The sequence below is a fragment of the Labeo rohita genome, chromosome 2 (assembly GCF_022985175.1).
Source record: "Labeo rohita strain BAU-BD-2019 chromosome 2, IGBB_LRoh.1.0, whole genome shotgun sequence".
Classification (NCBI taxonomy): domain Eukaryota; kingdom Metazoa; phylum Chordata; class Actinopteri; order Cypriniformes; family Cyprinidae; genus Labeo; species Labeo rohita.
This window is the reverse complement of record NC_066870.1, coordinates 28233369-28245970: the sequence shown is the minus strand read 5'-3', so window position 1 is coordinate 28245970 and position 12602 is coordinate 28233369. Positions and strand designations below refer to the sequence as shown.

The window sequence follows — 12602 nt, the reverse complement described above, 5'->3', positions numbered from 1 at the left end:
TCTTTAAAAATTTTATATTAAAATACAGAAACACAAGTTTGACATTTGTTTTTCTCCATGTTTCCTTAATTAAAAAAAAAACACAGACATGAGATTCTCGGTTGTCATGCTTTCTGGTTGAGTAATTTGTATGTAGAAAAAGGTTTGTGCAGAGAGATTTCGAGAACAAAAATCAACAAACGTTACAAAAGTCATGACTGGACATAGCACCTCTTCTTTTAAGGATTTCTTTCTTCACCTGTGAACAAATAACATACAAACACTTCAACCTATAGTTAAAAGGACACTATATCAGCATTTGAATGGGAAAGAGACACTTTCACTCATTCTAAGGAAAGTCTTTATTGGTCAATGTACAGAAAGTGCTGCAGTGACCATCAAAGAAGTTAAACAAAAACCCTTTACAAAACAAAAGGAAAGAAACATATACAAAAGAATAGTCTTACATGATTTTACAGGGTGATCTTTTTAAAAGTTTCTTTTTTTTGTTCCTGTTCTATAACACACATGGTAAAAAGGACTAGCGAAATATAGGAATGACAGGTGTGGAAGGTGGACGAAGGGGAACGGGATGTCTCACAAAGCTGACATCACAAGCACGTTTTGGCTGATGGCATGAGAAATCCTAACCACTGGAACAGACATTACATGAAACCCAATGCACATATTCATAAATGCACATGTCAAGGGGGAAAATAAAAACATAAGTATCATCTACAGTTGCTCTGGCTTCACTTAAACCTCTCTTCTATAGGAAAACAAAACAGCGTCAAAAGCCTCAGATGTCACAAGATTTTGCTTTTGTTTGTAGTTTTCTATTTCATTTCTTTTCCTGAAAGATTTAATTGAACTGTACACTGTGGGGAGGTTAGTAAAGACCTTCACAATATACCAAAATAGCTCCAGGCTAAAACCACTGAACAATTTTCTTCTATTTTCTTTCCTTTAATAGTTTAAAAGTGCCTTTGTCTACAGAGACTCTATTTGACAAATCTATTTGAAGTGAAGTGAGGGAGAACCCATCCGCGGTTGAGGTGAGGACACCATGAACGATAAAAGAGAGATCAACACGGACAGAGAGAGGAGAAGGAGGAAACTTCCTCTTCAGCAAGCAAGTGTGGACACAAACAGGCTGTGTGAGGGATGCAGGAGGACGTGAGGAATCTGAGTCACCATTCAACTACTCTACAGTTCTCTATTTACAGAAGACAGGCATATAAAAATGTACAGACACGCTTCCTCCTATCTTACCACTGAGAACCCAAAAAAAAAAGTTTTGAAATATTTTTTTTGTTTGTTTTGTTTTTAAATGTTATCTCATTACTATATAACTTTTGCTGAAAGAGAAACGTCTCAATCAAAATCTCTCTGAGGATCTAAAATAAACATATTTGCTAGATTTAAAATGAAGAAAATATCATTATTATATACTTTCATTGCAAAAAACAACTTTTGGGTATTTACTATTGCACATCAATGCAATATTAGTGTTACTCTGAAGACAACAAATGGTGAAGGCAAAGCCACACTGTCAAATATTACAGTTTAGTATTTCCGAAAGGGAGAAAGCATCATGACGTTAGACTATAATCTGATTAATCAACATGAAAAATATTAAAAAACAGTAAACGTAAAAAAAAAAAAAAAAAAAAAAAAACATCCCAGAGATGTTGAGTCACAATTTATTCCATTGTGTCAATTTATCTTTCCTTTTCGTGGATCTACTGAGACACTGCAGTGCAGCTTATACTACTAAAGTACATACAGGCTTTGCAGCGTTTGGATTGAGGGGTGCAACTCCCAATATTGACCAGCAGATGGCGTTACAGGATGCTTTTTGTGGGTGTTGGAAAGAGTCAAAATCAGGTTGATGTGTGACAGCTTTTCAGGCAATAAATTCTGGCTTCTGTAAGTGTGAGAGGGCATTAAATGCGAGTGTTTTATGTATACATGTGTACGTGTGTGTGCACAAGTCTATGTCTGCATGTGAAGCTTGCTTGTGTGAAGGTGTAGGCATGTGTGTGAGGAACTGTGTTTGTGTGTTTTTTAATAGGGTAACGTAGACGGGTCCCACTCCAGCTTTCCTTTCACTTTTCCCTTCTGGATGTTAGTCTCTTCCTCTTCATCACTGTCCTCAGATTCAGCACTAGAGAGATCTCCTGCCAGTTCATCATCCTCTTCGTCTTCGTCCTCCTCCTCTTCTGGCTCCTCCTCTCTCACCTCCTCAGCAATTTGAGTCCCATCAATGCTCTACAACCAACAACAGAACGATACCATTTAGACCATTTCTTCAAAGCTTCAAAGTATAGTCTCCCCAACAACTGTCTTAACCAATAAAGCACATACTGACCTCCATTGGATTAACAGTGATGTTAAGATTGGAGTTGTCCCAGTCCATCTCTGGATCTTTTCTTCCCTCTTCATCCTCTTTTGAACCATCCTGGTGGGTGGTGTGGATGCGGTAGATCCCCAAGACCACAATGACCACCAGGGCGGCGATGCACATTACGATTACAACGGTCGCAGCAGGAGGAGTACCTAATGACACATTGGTGAAGACATACATAGGCTGTAAAAAACAATTTGTTGAGTCAACTTAAAATAATTTGTAACCTGGCTGCCTTGAAATATTAAGTTCAGTCAACTCAAAAAAAGTTTATTCAACTTGAAATGTTAAATTATACTAAGTGACAACTTAGATATTTAAGTTGAATCAACTTAAAATTTTAAGGCAGCTGGGTTACTTACCCATCTGTTAAGTTTAGCAAACACAAATATCTAAGTTACTTAGTACAACTTATCATTTCAAGTTGACTAAACTTATTTTAGTTGACTGAACTTAAAATTTTAAGGCAGCAGGGTAAAATTATTTTAAGCTAACTCAACATATTGTTTTTTTTTTATTTTTTACAGTGTATATATTTTATCTTGTTCTACCAAACTGTTACTGTACAAAGAATATTGAATAATACAGATTTGATCAAACATGCTCAAAGCTGTTCATTTTATATTATTAGTTGCTACAAACCATTAAAATTGTTATGGAACATAATAGGGCTGCCTCTAATAGTCGACGAGAAGAGGCTTGGTCGACCAAAATTTATTTAGTCGCTTAGACGCAGGAAGAAAAAAAAAACAGAAGGAAGTGGCAAAGTCATGCAGTCCGTGATGGACAGATCATTAACGGCTGGCTTACGTGGTAATATAGTACATTGGGCAGGACATTCAAACGCTCACCTACCAGTCAACAACCTCAAATATGGTTTTTCATCTAAAAGATGTATGTAGTAGCAAGTTTACATGGCAGCTTAATCTGTTAGCCTAGAAAAATGTGCGCTATTCAACTGAATGATAGATGGAAGCGCCGGTGCGGCCACTTGCTCTTAAAATACTCTGTCATTTTTGGTCATACAGATAAAAGTAATACATCTTTCGAATCTGTAAAGACTTCTGCACTCAGAATGACAACAAAACGTTGCGCTTTTGTAAAACAAAGCAAACGGGATGCGCTTTCAGCCATCTCAGTCTCTGTGAACTTGAGCGCGAAACTCCGAAACTCTGTATATACTTGCCTCACAGACATGAAAAATATATCAACAGAGAGTGAAATGTCTGATTTTAAATGAACCAATTCAAATAGAAAACAAATTATGTAATCTATATGAAACAGAATTGAATCCATGAATCCATTACTGCAGAGATGACGAGTCAGTGTCGCCATCTTCGACTCTTAAGACGAAAAAACAAAGCAAGCACTAATTTATCAATCATTAAAACGTTAATGCAGCCTCCTTACTGTTTTTCCCTGACACATTCATAATCATTATTTCTGCCGGTGTGCTGCGGCAAGGTTTTTTTTGTGTGTGTGCTTTTGAGCGCTTATTAGGCTATGTTGGCAATTAAAGGTTTAATATTATGATTTATATAGTTTATTAAAAAACGTGTGACTAATGCTTAAAATGAATGACTACTAGTCGACCAGAAAAATCTTTAGTCAAGGGCAGCCCTAGAACATAATTTAATATAATATTATTTTAAATATATTTTAAAATCCAATTTATTACTGTGATGGCGAAGCTGAACTTTCAGCAGCCATTACTCCAGTCTTCAGTGTCACATAATCCTTTAGAAATCATCAGGGTTGCCAGGTTTTCACAACAAATCCCGCCCTTTTGCTACTCGAAACTAGCCCAAAAGTAGCCCAATTCTGTTTGAGGGGGGTCCTCCTTTAAAAATGGCATTCTGGGGGGTAAAATACACGTCTTTTGGTGGGGTTCCCCTGGTAAAATTAGCATTCCAGGGGCTAAATATGATGTTATTGAGGTCGCTTCAACCCACGGACAAGAAAAACTACCCGCGGCAACAGTGTTAAAGTAGCCCAATTCTGCAGAAAAAAAACACAGACTTGGCAACACTGGAAATCATTCTACTATGCTGCTTTGCCACTTTTTTTTTTTTTTTTTTTTTTAAACATTATAAATACTGTACCTTTACTGTCACTTCTGATCATTTTAATGTGTCCTTGCTGAATAAAAGTGTACATTTCTTAAAAAAAACCTTTTTGCACAGTAGTGTATATATAGAGAGAAACAGAAGGAGATAGAGAGATTTACGGGTGTTTTAGTCACCCTGCTTTGCTCTTAACTGTAGTAAAATAGCTGGAATGCATGACCTTGAGCCGCTTATTGCTCTAGTCTCTCTATCCCACAATTATGTATATTCATAGTATTGTTATGACTCACTCAGCCATAAAAAAATCAATACAATCCCGGATTACTGCCGTTTAGTGTTTTTCTAAGGGAGGTCTGTTCTAGGTGGCTGAGGTGAAGCTTATTTAGCCGTGCTGACAGCGGAAGACAGTTTCGCACAGTTCACTTTAAGAACAGTGTCGTTTACTGAGACCTTGCAGTCAGCAAGAGCAGGATTGGGAGCATGAGGTCACAGTGCCACCTGCTGTTTTTCCATGTCTCTCCTAAAGCAGCATGTCTCGCATCCTGTCATCTCTTTCCCTCTTTCTTTCTTCAGTCCAGAGAGCAGAATGCTCCATCTCGCTGCAGTCAGCTGTGCTTTGTGCGCCCTTGGGGAGATTGCTGGTGTCCCTGGTGTGTGCGTGAGCTGGAAGAGTAAGTGTCATTTCCCAAGCTCCTTCAAACCAACAATACAGTCTCAAGAGCCTGTTGTCCGCTCAGGCCAGTGCGCATGGTTTTGTATGTACATGTGTGTGCATATTTGCTTTTTTATAAGTTGAATTCTCCCATGAATAGTTTTTGTAACACATGTACTGTCCTCTACCTACAATTTAATTAGATGGTTTAATAAAGGAACTACACATTATTCAAAAGATAAATTAACTCATTTTCATTTTCAACATAATAGTATTATGCAGGGTAAAATGACTGTATGACCAGGATTGGATGAACATGATTAAGAGGCATCATGGCTGATTTTACCTGAGATGTGATCCGAGTTGACAGTATGAACTACCAGTGGATGATGCACAGGTCTCATGTACTGGGATTGGACAGCCATATGATTGACATGCTCCATGGCCTCTGAGCTGTGCAATATTCCAATCTGAGAGGCGGGACAAATAGAAAATAGTTTAGAGAGACAATAGGGGGAATGAAAATCAAAAGGTTTTGAATCTGTAACAGTATGGTCAGGTCAAGAAATTTCAGCAAAGCTTTGTTACATCCTAAAAAAAAGAAAATATATATATATATATATATATATATATATATATATATATATAATAAAATAAAATAGATAGATAAATAGATAGATAGATAGATAGATCCCATCCCAAGCAGCACGGGTATATTTGTAGCAATAGCCAAAAATACATTGTATGGGTCAAAATACAGTGGGAAAAAATGGGGAAAAATATATTGATGCTATCAACTCAATACTGTATTTAAAAAAGTACAATCATAAAAAGTCCTACTTACATATTAAGGTCTACACATTTGCACAAATTTTAAATCTGTGAATTCTAGGATATTGTACACTGCACTTTATTTTTGAAGAGTCATGGTAGCGGGTCTTGTCTCAAGTGTCCCCACTGATGCAGATGTCCCAGTTTCCCCTAAATTACTTGGTGTAGTCTGTACAATCATTCAGAAAGACTGATGAGCCATTATTTAAATAGGCTACCATTTTATTACTGCCTGTCATGAATTATGAATTTTTCAGATTTATCCACTTCTATAAGATTCAAAAAACCAAAAACTGCGATTGGTCACTTTACATGTCAATCAGACAGGTCTTTTTAGAAAGCTCTTAATCAGAAATAAAGAGTCAAAAGTCAAGAGTCTGGCTCTGCGAGAAGAGTGCACAGATAACTTTTAAGTACTAAGAGTCCAAAAGTGCAAAAAGCTGAAAGAAGAGCAGCAATTGAAAGAGAGGATAAAGTGAATGGATGATAAAAAGAATAAGAAGCCATGCCCAGTGTGAAGGCAGTCTCTGACCTCCAAGTTGAACTCATTGCTTGTGTATCGTCCATTCAGTTCAGAGCAACTGAGCCGGAACCTTCTCTCAGACAGACCGCCGGGCTTCCAGTTACGGTACCTCACCTGCCTGATGGCCTGTTCATAATGCGCCATAGAGTCCACACCTGAGACCAAAGAAAGACCAGTGTCGGGAACTCGGTCTATTCAGACAAAAGAGCTACAGAGGCCTGGGAGACACTGAACAAGTAGGAGGTCTTAGTCCGTCTCTAATAACTGTCAAACCACTTTATGAAATATCACAGTGATCTGAATTTGCTTGCAAAAAGCCAAATGTACAGTATGATTGATAGAGACAGGGATCTGTTTAAGAGTCTGAGCAGAATCTGGGTTAAAGTCTTGAGCACAATCAAAAGTGACTTTTAAGATCAAAACTTTTTTGAAATGCTTAAAAGGTTTGAATTTGACCTACCAAATATCCAAAGGGTGCACAACCTTGCTTTAACACTGATAGCAGCTAGGAAAGGATGTGCTAATTAATTTATTAGGGATTATTATTTGGGTTGTCAAAATTGGTAAACAACAACAACAAACACCCATATTGTATACACTACTGTTTAAAACCTTGGGGTCAGTAAGAAAGTTAAGAAAGTTAATTTAAAAAAAAAGAATAATAATAATAAACAAAATAAACAGTTTATTTGATCTAAAATACAGCACAAGCAGTAATATTGTGAAATATTTTTACTATTTAAAATAACTGCTTTTTATTTGAATATATTTAAAATGTAATTTATTCCTGTGATCAAAGCTACATTTTCAGCATCATCACTCCAGTCTTCAGTGTCACATGATCCTTCAGAAATCATTCTAATATGCCGATTTGCTGTTCAAGAATTTTTATTACTATTACTATTATCAATATTTATTATTAATATTTATTACTACTTTTTACTACTATTACTACTTATTATTTATTATTACTTTATTACTATTATCAATATTTAAAACAGCTGAGTACATTTTTTCATGATGAATATAAAGATATAAAGATCAGCATTTACCTGAAATAAAAAGCTTTTGTAACATTATACCATTCAAAAACATGGAGTCAGTATGATTGTTTTATTATCATTATTATTAATTATAGAAATTAATTCTTTAATTTGGCAAGGATGCTTTAAATTGATCAAAAGTGATGATAAAGACATTTATAATGTTACAAAAGATTTCTATTTCAGATAAATGTTGTAGTTCTGAACTTTCTATTCATCAAAAAACCCAAAAAATTCTATTCACACTGTTCTCAACACAATAATAATAATAAATGCTTTTTGAGCAGCAAATCAGAATATTAGAATTATGCTAAAAATTCAGCTTTGAAATGACAGGAATAAGTTACATTTTAAAATATATTTAAGTAGAAAACAGTTATTTTAAATAGCAAAAAAATATTTTAGAATTTTACTGTTTTTGCTGTAGTTTGTATCGAATAAATGCAGGCTTGGTGAGCAGAAGAGTCTTCCTTAAGTATTAAAAATCTTACAGTTCAAAAACTTTTGACTGGTAGTGTATATAAAAACACAAAATTAACTTTCAGTTGATCAAAGAATCCTGAATAAAAGTATCACAGTTCCAACAAAAATATTAAGTAGCAGAACTGTTTTCAGCACTGATAATAATAATAATTTTCCTGTACCAAATCAGCATATTAAAATGATTTCGGTAGGATCATGTGACATTGAAGACTATACTAACGATTGCTAAAAATTCAGCTTTGCCATCATAGGAATAAAGTACACTTGATTTATTACACTAAAATGTATTAAAATCTATGAGTTATTTAATAGTGTAATAATATTTCACAATATTATTGTTTTCACACTATTTTTGAATAAATAAATACAGCCTTGGTGAGTATAAATGAGTATAAATCTTACTGCCCCCAACGTTTCGAACAGTAATGTATTACAAATCTTCTAAAGCTTCGCATAATTACAAAAAAAAGATAGAAATGTAAGTTACATAATTTGTAAATGTCACTAACAAAGTCACTGTACAAATGGATACAGACAGCAGATGAAAAGATTCCCAATGAATAATGGTTTAAACATCAGTCTGCTCCTCACACAAATCTATGGTCGGGCTTCAAAAAACTTAGAGATAATTTATGCTGCTTTTTTGTCATGTTAGAGCATGGTCCCCATTCGCTGTCACATGCTTCAACATATGTATAAATAATGACAGCTTTGTCATTTTGGGGTAAATATTTGAACACAAGGTCCTGTAATACAATCAACGTCATGTTACAGATGTTGAACATCTTCAGATACATTAAAGATCAACATTTAAATATGAAGCAATGGGAAAATGGAAAGCCTTAATGACAGAATTTTCATTTTTGGGTGAACTATCCCTTTAACTGTGGATAAGCAATAAATGAAAGAGTCACTGTAAAAAAGAGTGAAAAAGAGATTATGCGAAACATCCTTGCAGCAGATGTCTTTACAGTAGATCAAGATGTGGTCGACCATACCGTAGATGGAGATGCCAGAGGTAGAGTTGGTGGCATCCAGATGTTTGCCCAAGAGAGAGTTGTGGTGGATCTCCAGACTCTCTCGCTCCGGGTCCAGCTCCTCTCCGATCACCAGCACATCACAATAATCCAGGTTATGCATCAACTCCAGCACACCAGGCCTCCGGGCTACACAAACACACACACACACACACACAGTTACACAGGCACGCAGTGGCAAATATACGACCTCCTGCTATATCCACAAACAACCATTGATTGTGTATGAATTTAATTTCGATGATTTATTGTTTCACTACCCCTGGCTCTGCATTCGATAAAAGAAGCCGGACACTTTTGTTGAACTTTAAATGAAAAAGGACACTAATAAAAAACAATTGACTTAAGGTCAGTGTAATAGCCAGCAGAAGGCATTTATAATCTTGATAATAATAGACTAAACCATTATTAAAAAAAACAAAAAACACACACACACACACACACACCGAGAGGAATACATGGGAAGAAAATTCAGTAACTATTCTGAATACGATTCAATACTATTACGATACGATACGACTATTCTATAACTATACGATTACAATACAGGCAAAATGTGCAACTGTGGCACCTCTGAAATAGATGAATGCAAAGGAGTGAGATTATGGTAATATATGAGCTGTGAAAGTGAGTCATCTATCACCTATGCTGAGGGTGGCGTCGGTCTTGGTGACGGTACTAATGATGTGTATGTCCTTGAACAGGGCCACCCCAATAGGGGCTCGGAGCTGAGCTGCGGGCCAAACCAGCCGCTCCACTCCAGCAATGGTGATCCGAGGTTCACTGGGTGGCAGCACCATCACCATCGCTTTGATGTCTGGAATGGAGATGCACGTATCTTCACCGAAACACCTACAAGTTGCAAAATGGAGAGGAGGGAGACAAGAGACTTATTCAGAGTAACACTGGAGGTGTAGACCTCAGACACAGAGCGACATGAAAATAACTATTTTAAAACAGAGTTTCAGCTCTGATGGGATACGTTGTGTTCAAAACGTCTGTTTCTGTCCTGTCTACACCATTGTGTAAATTGCTTTTAGGCAAATTGTACACCATCAATGCTTTTTGGGCGGTTTACCTATATTTATGAGGAAATGGACATGCCTACCCATGATTTTCATCATCAGAAACCAAAATTCATCCAGATGTGTCTAAACTTTATAGTGTACACACAAATTAAAGACAGAAAATAATGATAAAACAAACAAACAAATTAGGAAATTCTCAGTGAATACTTTAACCTTTTTACAAGGCTAATACAAACCAACATTTAAGCAACACATAAAAGAATTAAAATTAAAATAATTCAAATTAAAGTAAATGAAATAAAAAAATGCATATCGGTCATTTAGAGTAATCACAAGATTTATTGTATAAACTACCTAACAAAAGTTTGGGGTCAGTGAGATTTAATATTATTATTATTTTATTATTATTATTATTATTTATTTATTTATTTTTTTTACATGAAATTAATAGTGCATTAGATGCATTAAATTGATCAGAAGTGACAGTGAAGACAATATAATGTTTATAATATATTTATATAAAGCCGTTCTCTTTAACTTTCTGTTAATCAAAGAATCTTGACACATCAAAGTTTACACAAAATATTAAGCAGCAGAATGTTTTCAACACTGATAATAATACAAAATAATAATAAAAACAAATTAGGAAATACTTTAACCTTTTAATGAGGATAATATTTTTCAACCATTTAGGATAATCAATAGAAAATTAAAAAAAAATTAATTTTAATTAATAAAACAATTTTATTATTATAAACAATGTTATTACTGCATACAAGTTCATTTAGAGTGGAAAATAAAATAAAATAAAATAATAAGGAAATGCATACATGTGCCATTTTGACTTCCTTTAGGAAGACTTGGGGTAATAAAACAAAAGTATTTTTTTTTCTTCTGAACCTATGACTAACAAACATATACATAACATTGCTGAGACTCACAAAATTTATGAGGAATATATGAAATATCAAGGAATTAAATGAGTTATCACTGCATACAGGGTCATTTAGAGTAATAAAACTAAAAAATGCATGAAATTAAATTATTAAATTAACTTAATCTAAAATAAAATAAAATAATAAAGCAAATGCATGTGGGTCATCTTGGCTTCTTTTACAGAGACTTGCATTAATAATACAAAAATATTTTTCCCCCATAACCTGTGATTAGCACATGATTATGTTAATGCCATTGCTGAAGCTCACATGCATGATTTATGAGGAATACATGAAATAGGAATTAAGTTATTTAAAAATTACCCCCTTTGTGCATTCAAACAGACTCTAACACTGCAAATAATTAAACACTCTTGCTTCTCAAAATAAAGTCTGTATCTCACTTTGAGCAAGAGCCCATTAAAATGCACCGACACTCACAGACTCTCTTTCAGTCGAGTGTTTGGACAGTTGATGACTACAGTGTTTAACTTTTGTTCCAGACTGTCACCGTCAACTTCAGCACAGTCGCACCTCACAGGTGAAATCAATCATGGGACCAATTAATAATGCCGAACCATAGCTGGTTTTAAAGCAGCGAGTCGACAAAAATATTTGCGAGACCATGAGCAGCGTGCACAGCTTGGTGCCACCTCCTTGTGATGCCAGCTGAAGAAGTTGGTATGGCAGTCAGAAGCAGTGTTGATTAAGACCGAGGCGCTGAAGCGTGGACTGCAACAGACTCGCACACAGACCTGCTGGGGAAATTGGAGTCCCTCCAGCTTCATTACAGCTAGTATGCGAGGAGAAAGGGGGAAATAAAGTGTTGTAGGATTAACAGGCCTCCCTTTCTCACAATGCACCCGGTAATTACTCTTTTTCAAGGGTGAGCCCTAAAGAGCACTCGTTGGTTTACTAATTCATTTATACACTCGCCCGCTAATTAAGAACTATCTGTTTGTTCGAGACAACAACATGCTTTTTGCCACCATCTCGGGTGGAGAGATGCTTAGCCGCACTCGAGCAGTGGTGCGCTATCTCCCTGAGGTTATCCCTCCGTACAGCGCCTAAACGCTCTCCCTCAAGTCGCCACGGAGACTGGACTCGAATGAGAAGGAAAGGGAGCGCAAAATTGTGTGGAACCAACAAAACAATTACCTATAATGACTGCAGTAAAAATGATGGTGGAAAGTTTGTGATGTGTAAAAGTGGCTCCCTTCGGTCGACTCGAGCTACATACTTAAAGAAAACAGTCGTGAGCACGTTCACTCATTAAAAAGACTTTGCGAAAAAGGCCAACAATCTTGCTTTATTTACAGGGCTGATTTAAGGATATTGGGAGCTGGTCTAAGCCAGACTGCGGCTATTACAAGAGCTACGGCTCACTCCACTATCGACCAGGGAAGTCTGTTCTTATTTAGGCAATCCTCTTCACCAGTGCACACTAGACAAGTGTAGAAGCCGCTCTCTTCTTTTTATTCTCTCCTGGTCACACTTTCTCCACGGTAAAGTTTCATTTGGGTACATATCAGCCGGGTGCGATTGGATCCAATAGGTTTCATTAGACTGCTGTCAGATGACACGATCCTTTCACCCTTGACAATCAAATGAGTATCGC

At 36.0% G+C, this 12602-nt stretch overlaps 1 protein-coding gene across 1 annotated transcript in view; it reads right to left on the bottom strand.

Annotated features, from left to right (window-relative positions):
* Nucleotides 1-323: 323 nt before the first annotated feature.
* clstn2a (calsyntenin 2a) overlaps nt 324-12602 on the bottom strand; it is a 254565-nt gene continuing 242286 nt past the window's right edge. Inside the window, exons 12-17 of the mRNA XM_051092502.1 lie at nt 9665-9873; nt 8983-9150; nt 6468-6613; nt 5451-5574; nt 2351-2538; nt 324-2250 (exon numbers count right to left, since the gene is read on the bottom strand). Of these exons, the coding sequence (XP_050948459.1) occupies nt 2047-2250; nt 2351-2538; nt 5451-5574; nt 6468-6613; nt 8983-9150; nt 9665-9873 (1039 nt within the window). The 3' untranslated portion in view covers nt 324-2046. The remainder of the gene's footprint in view (nt 2251-2350; nt 2539-5450; nt 5575-6467; nt 6614-8982; nt 9151-9664; nt 9874-12602) is intronic.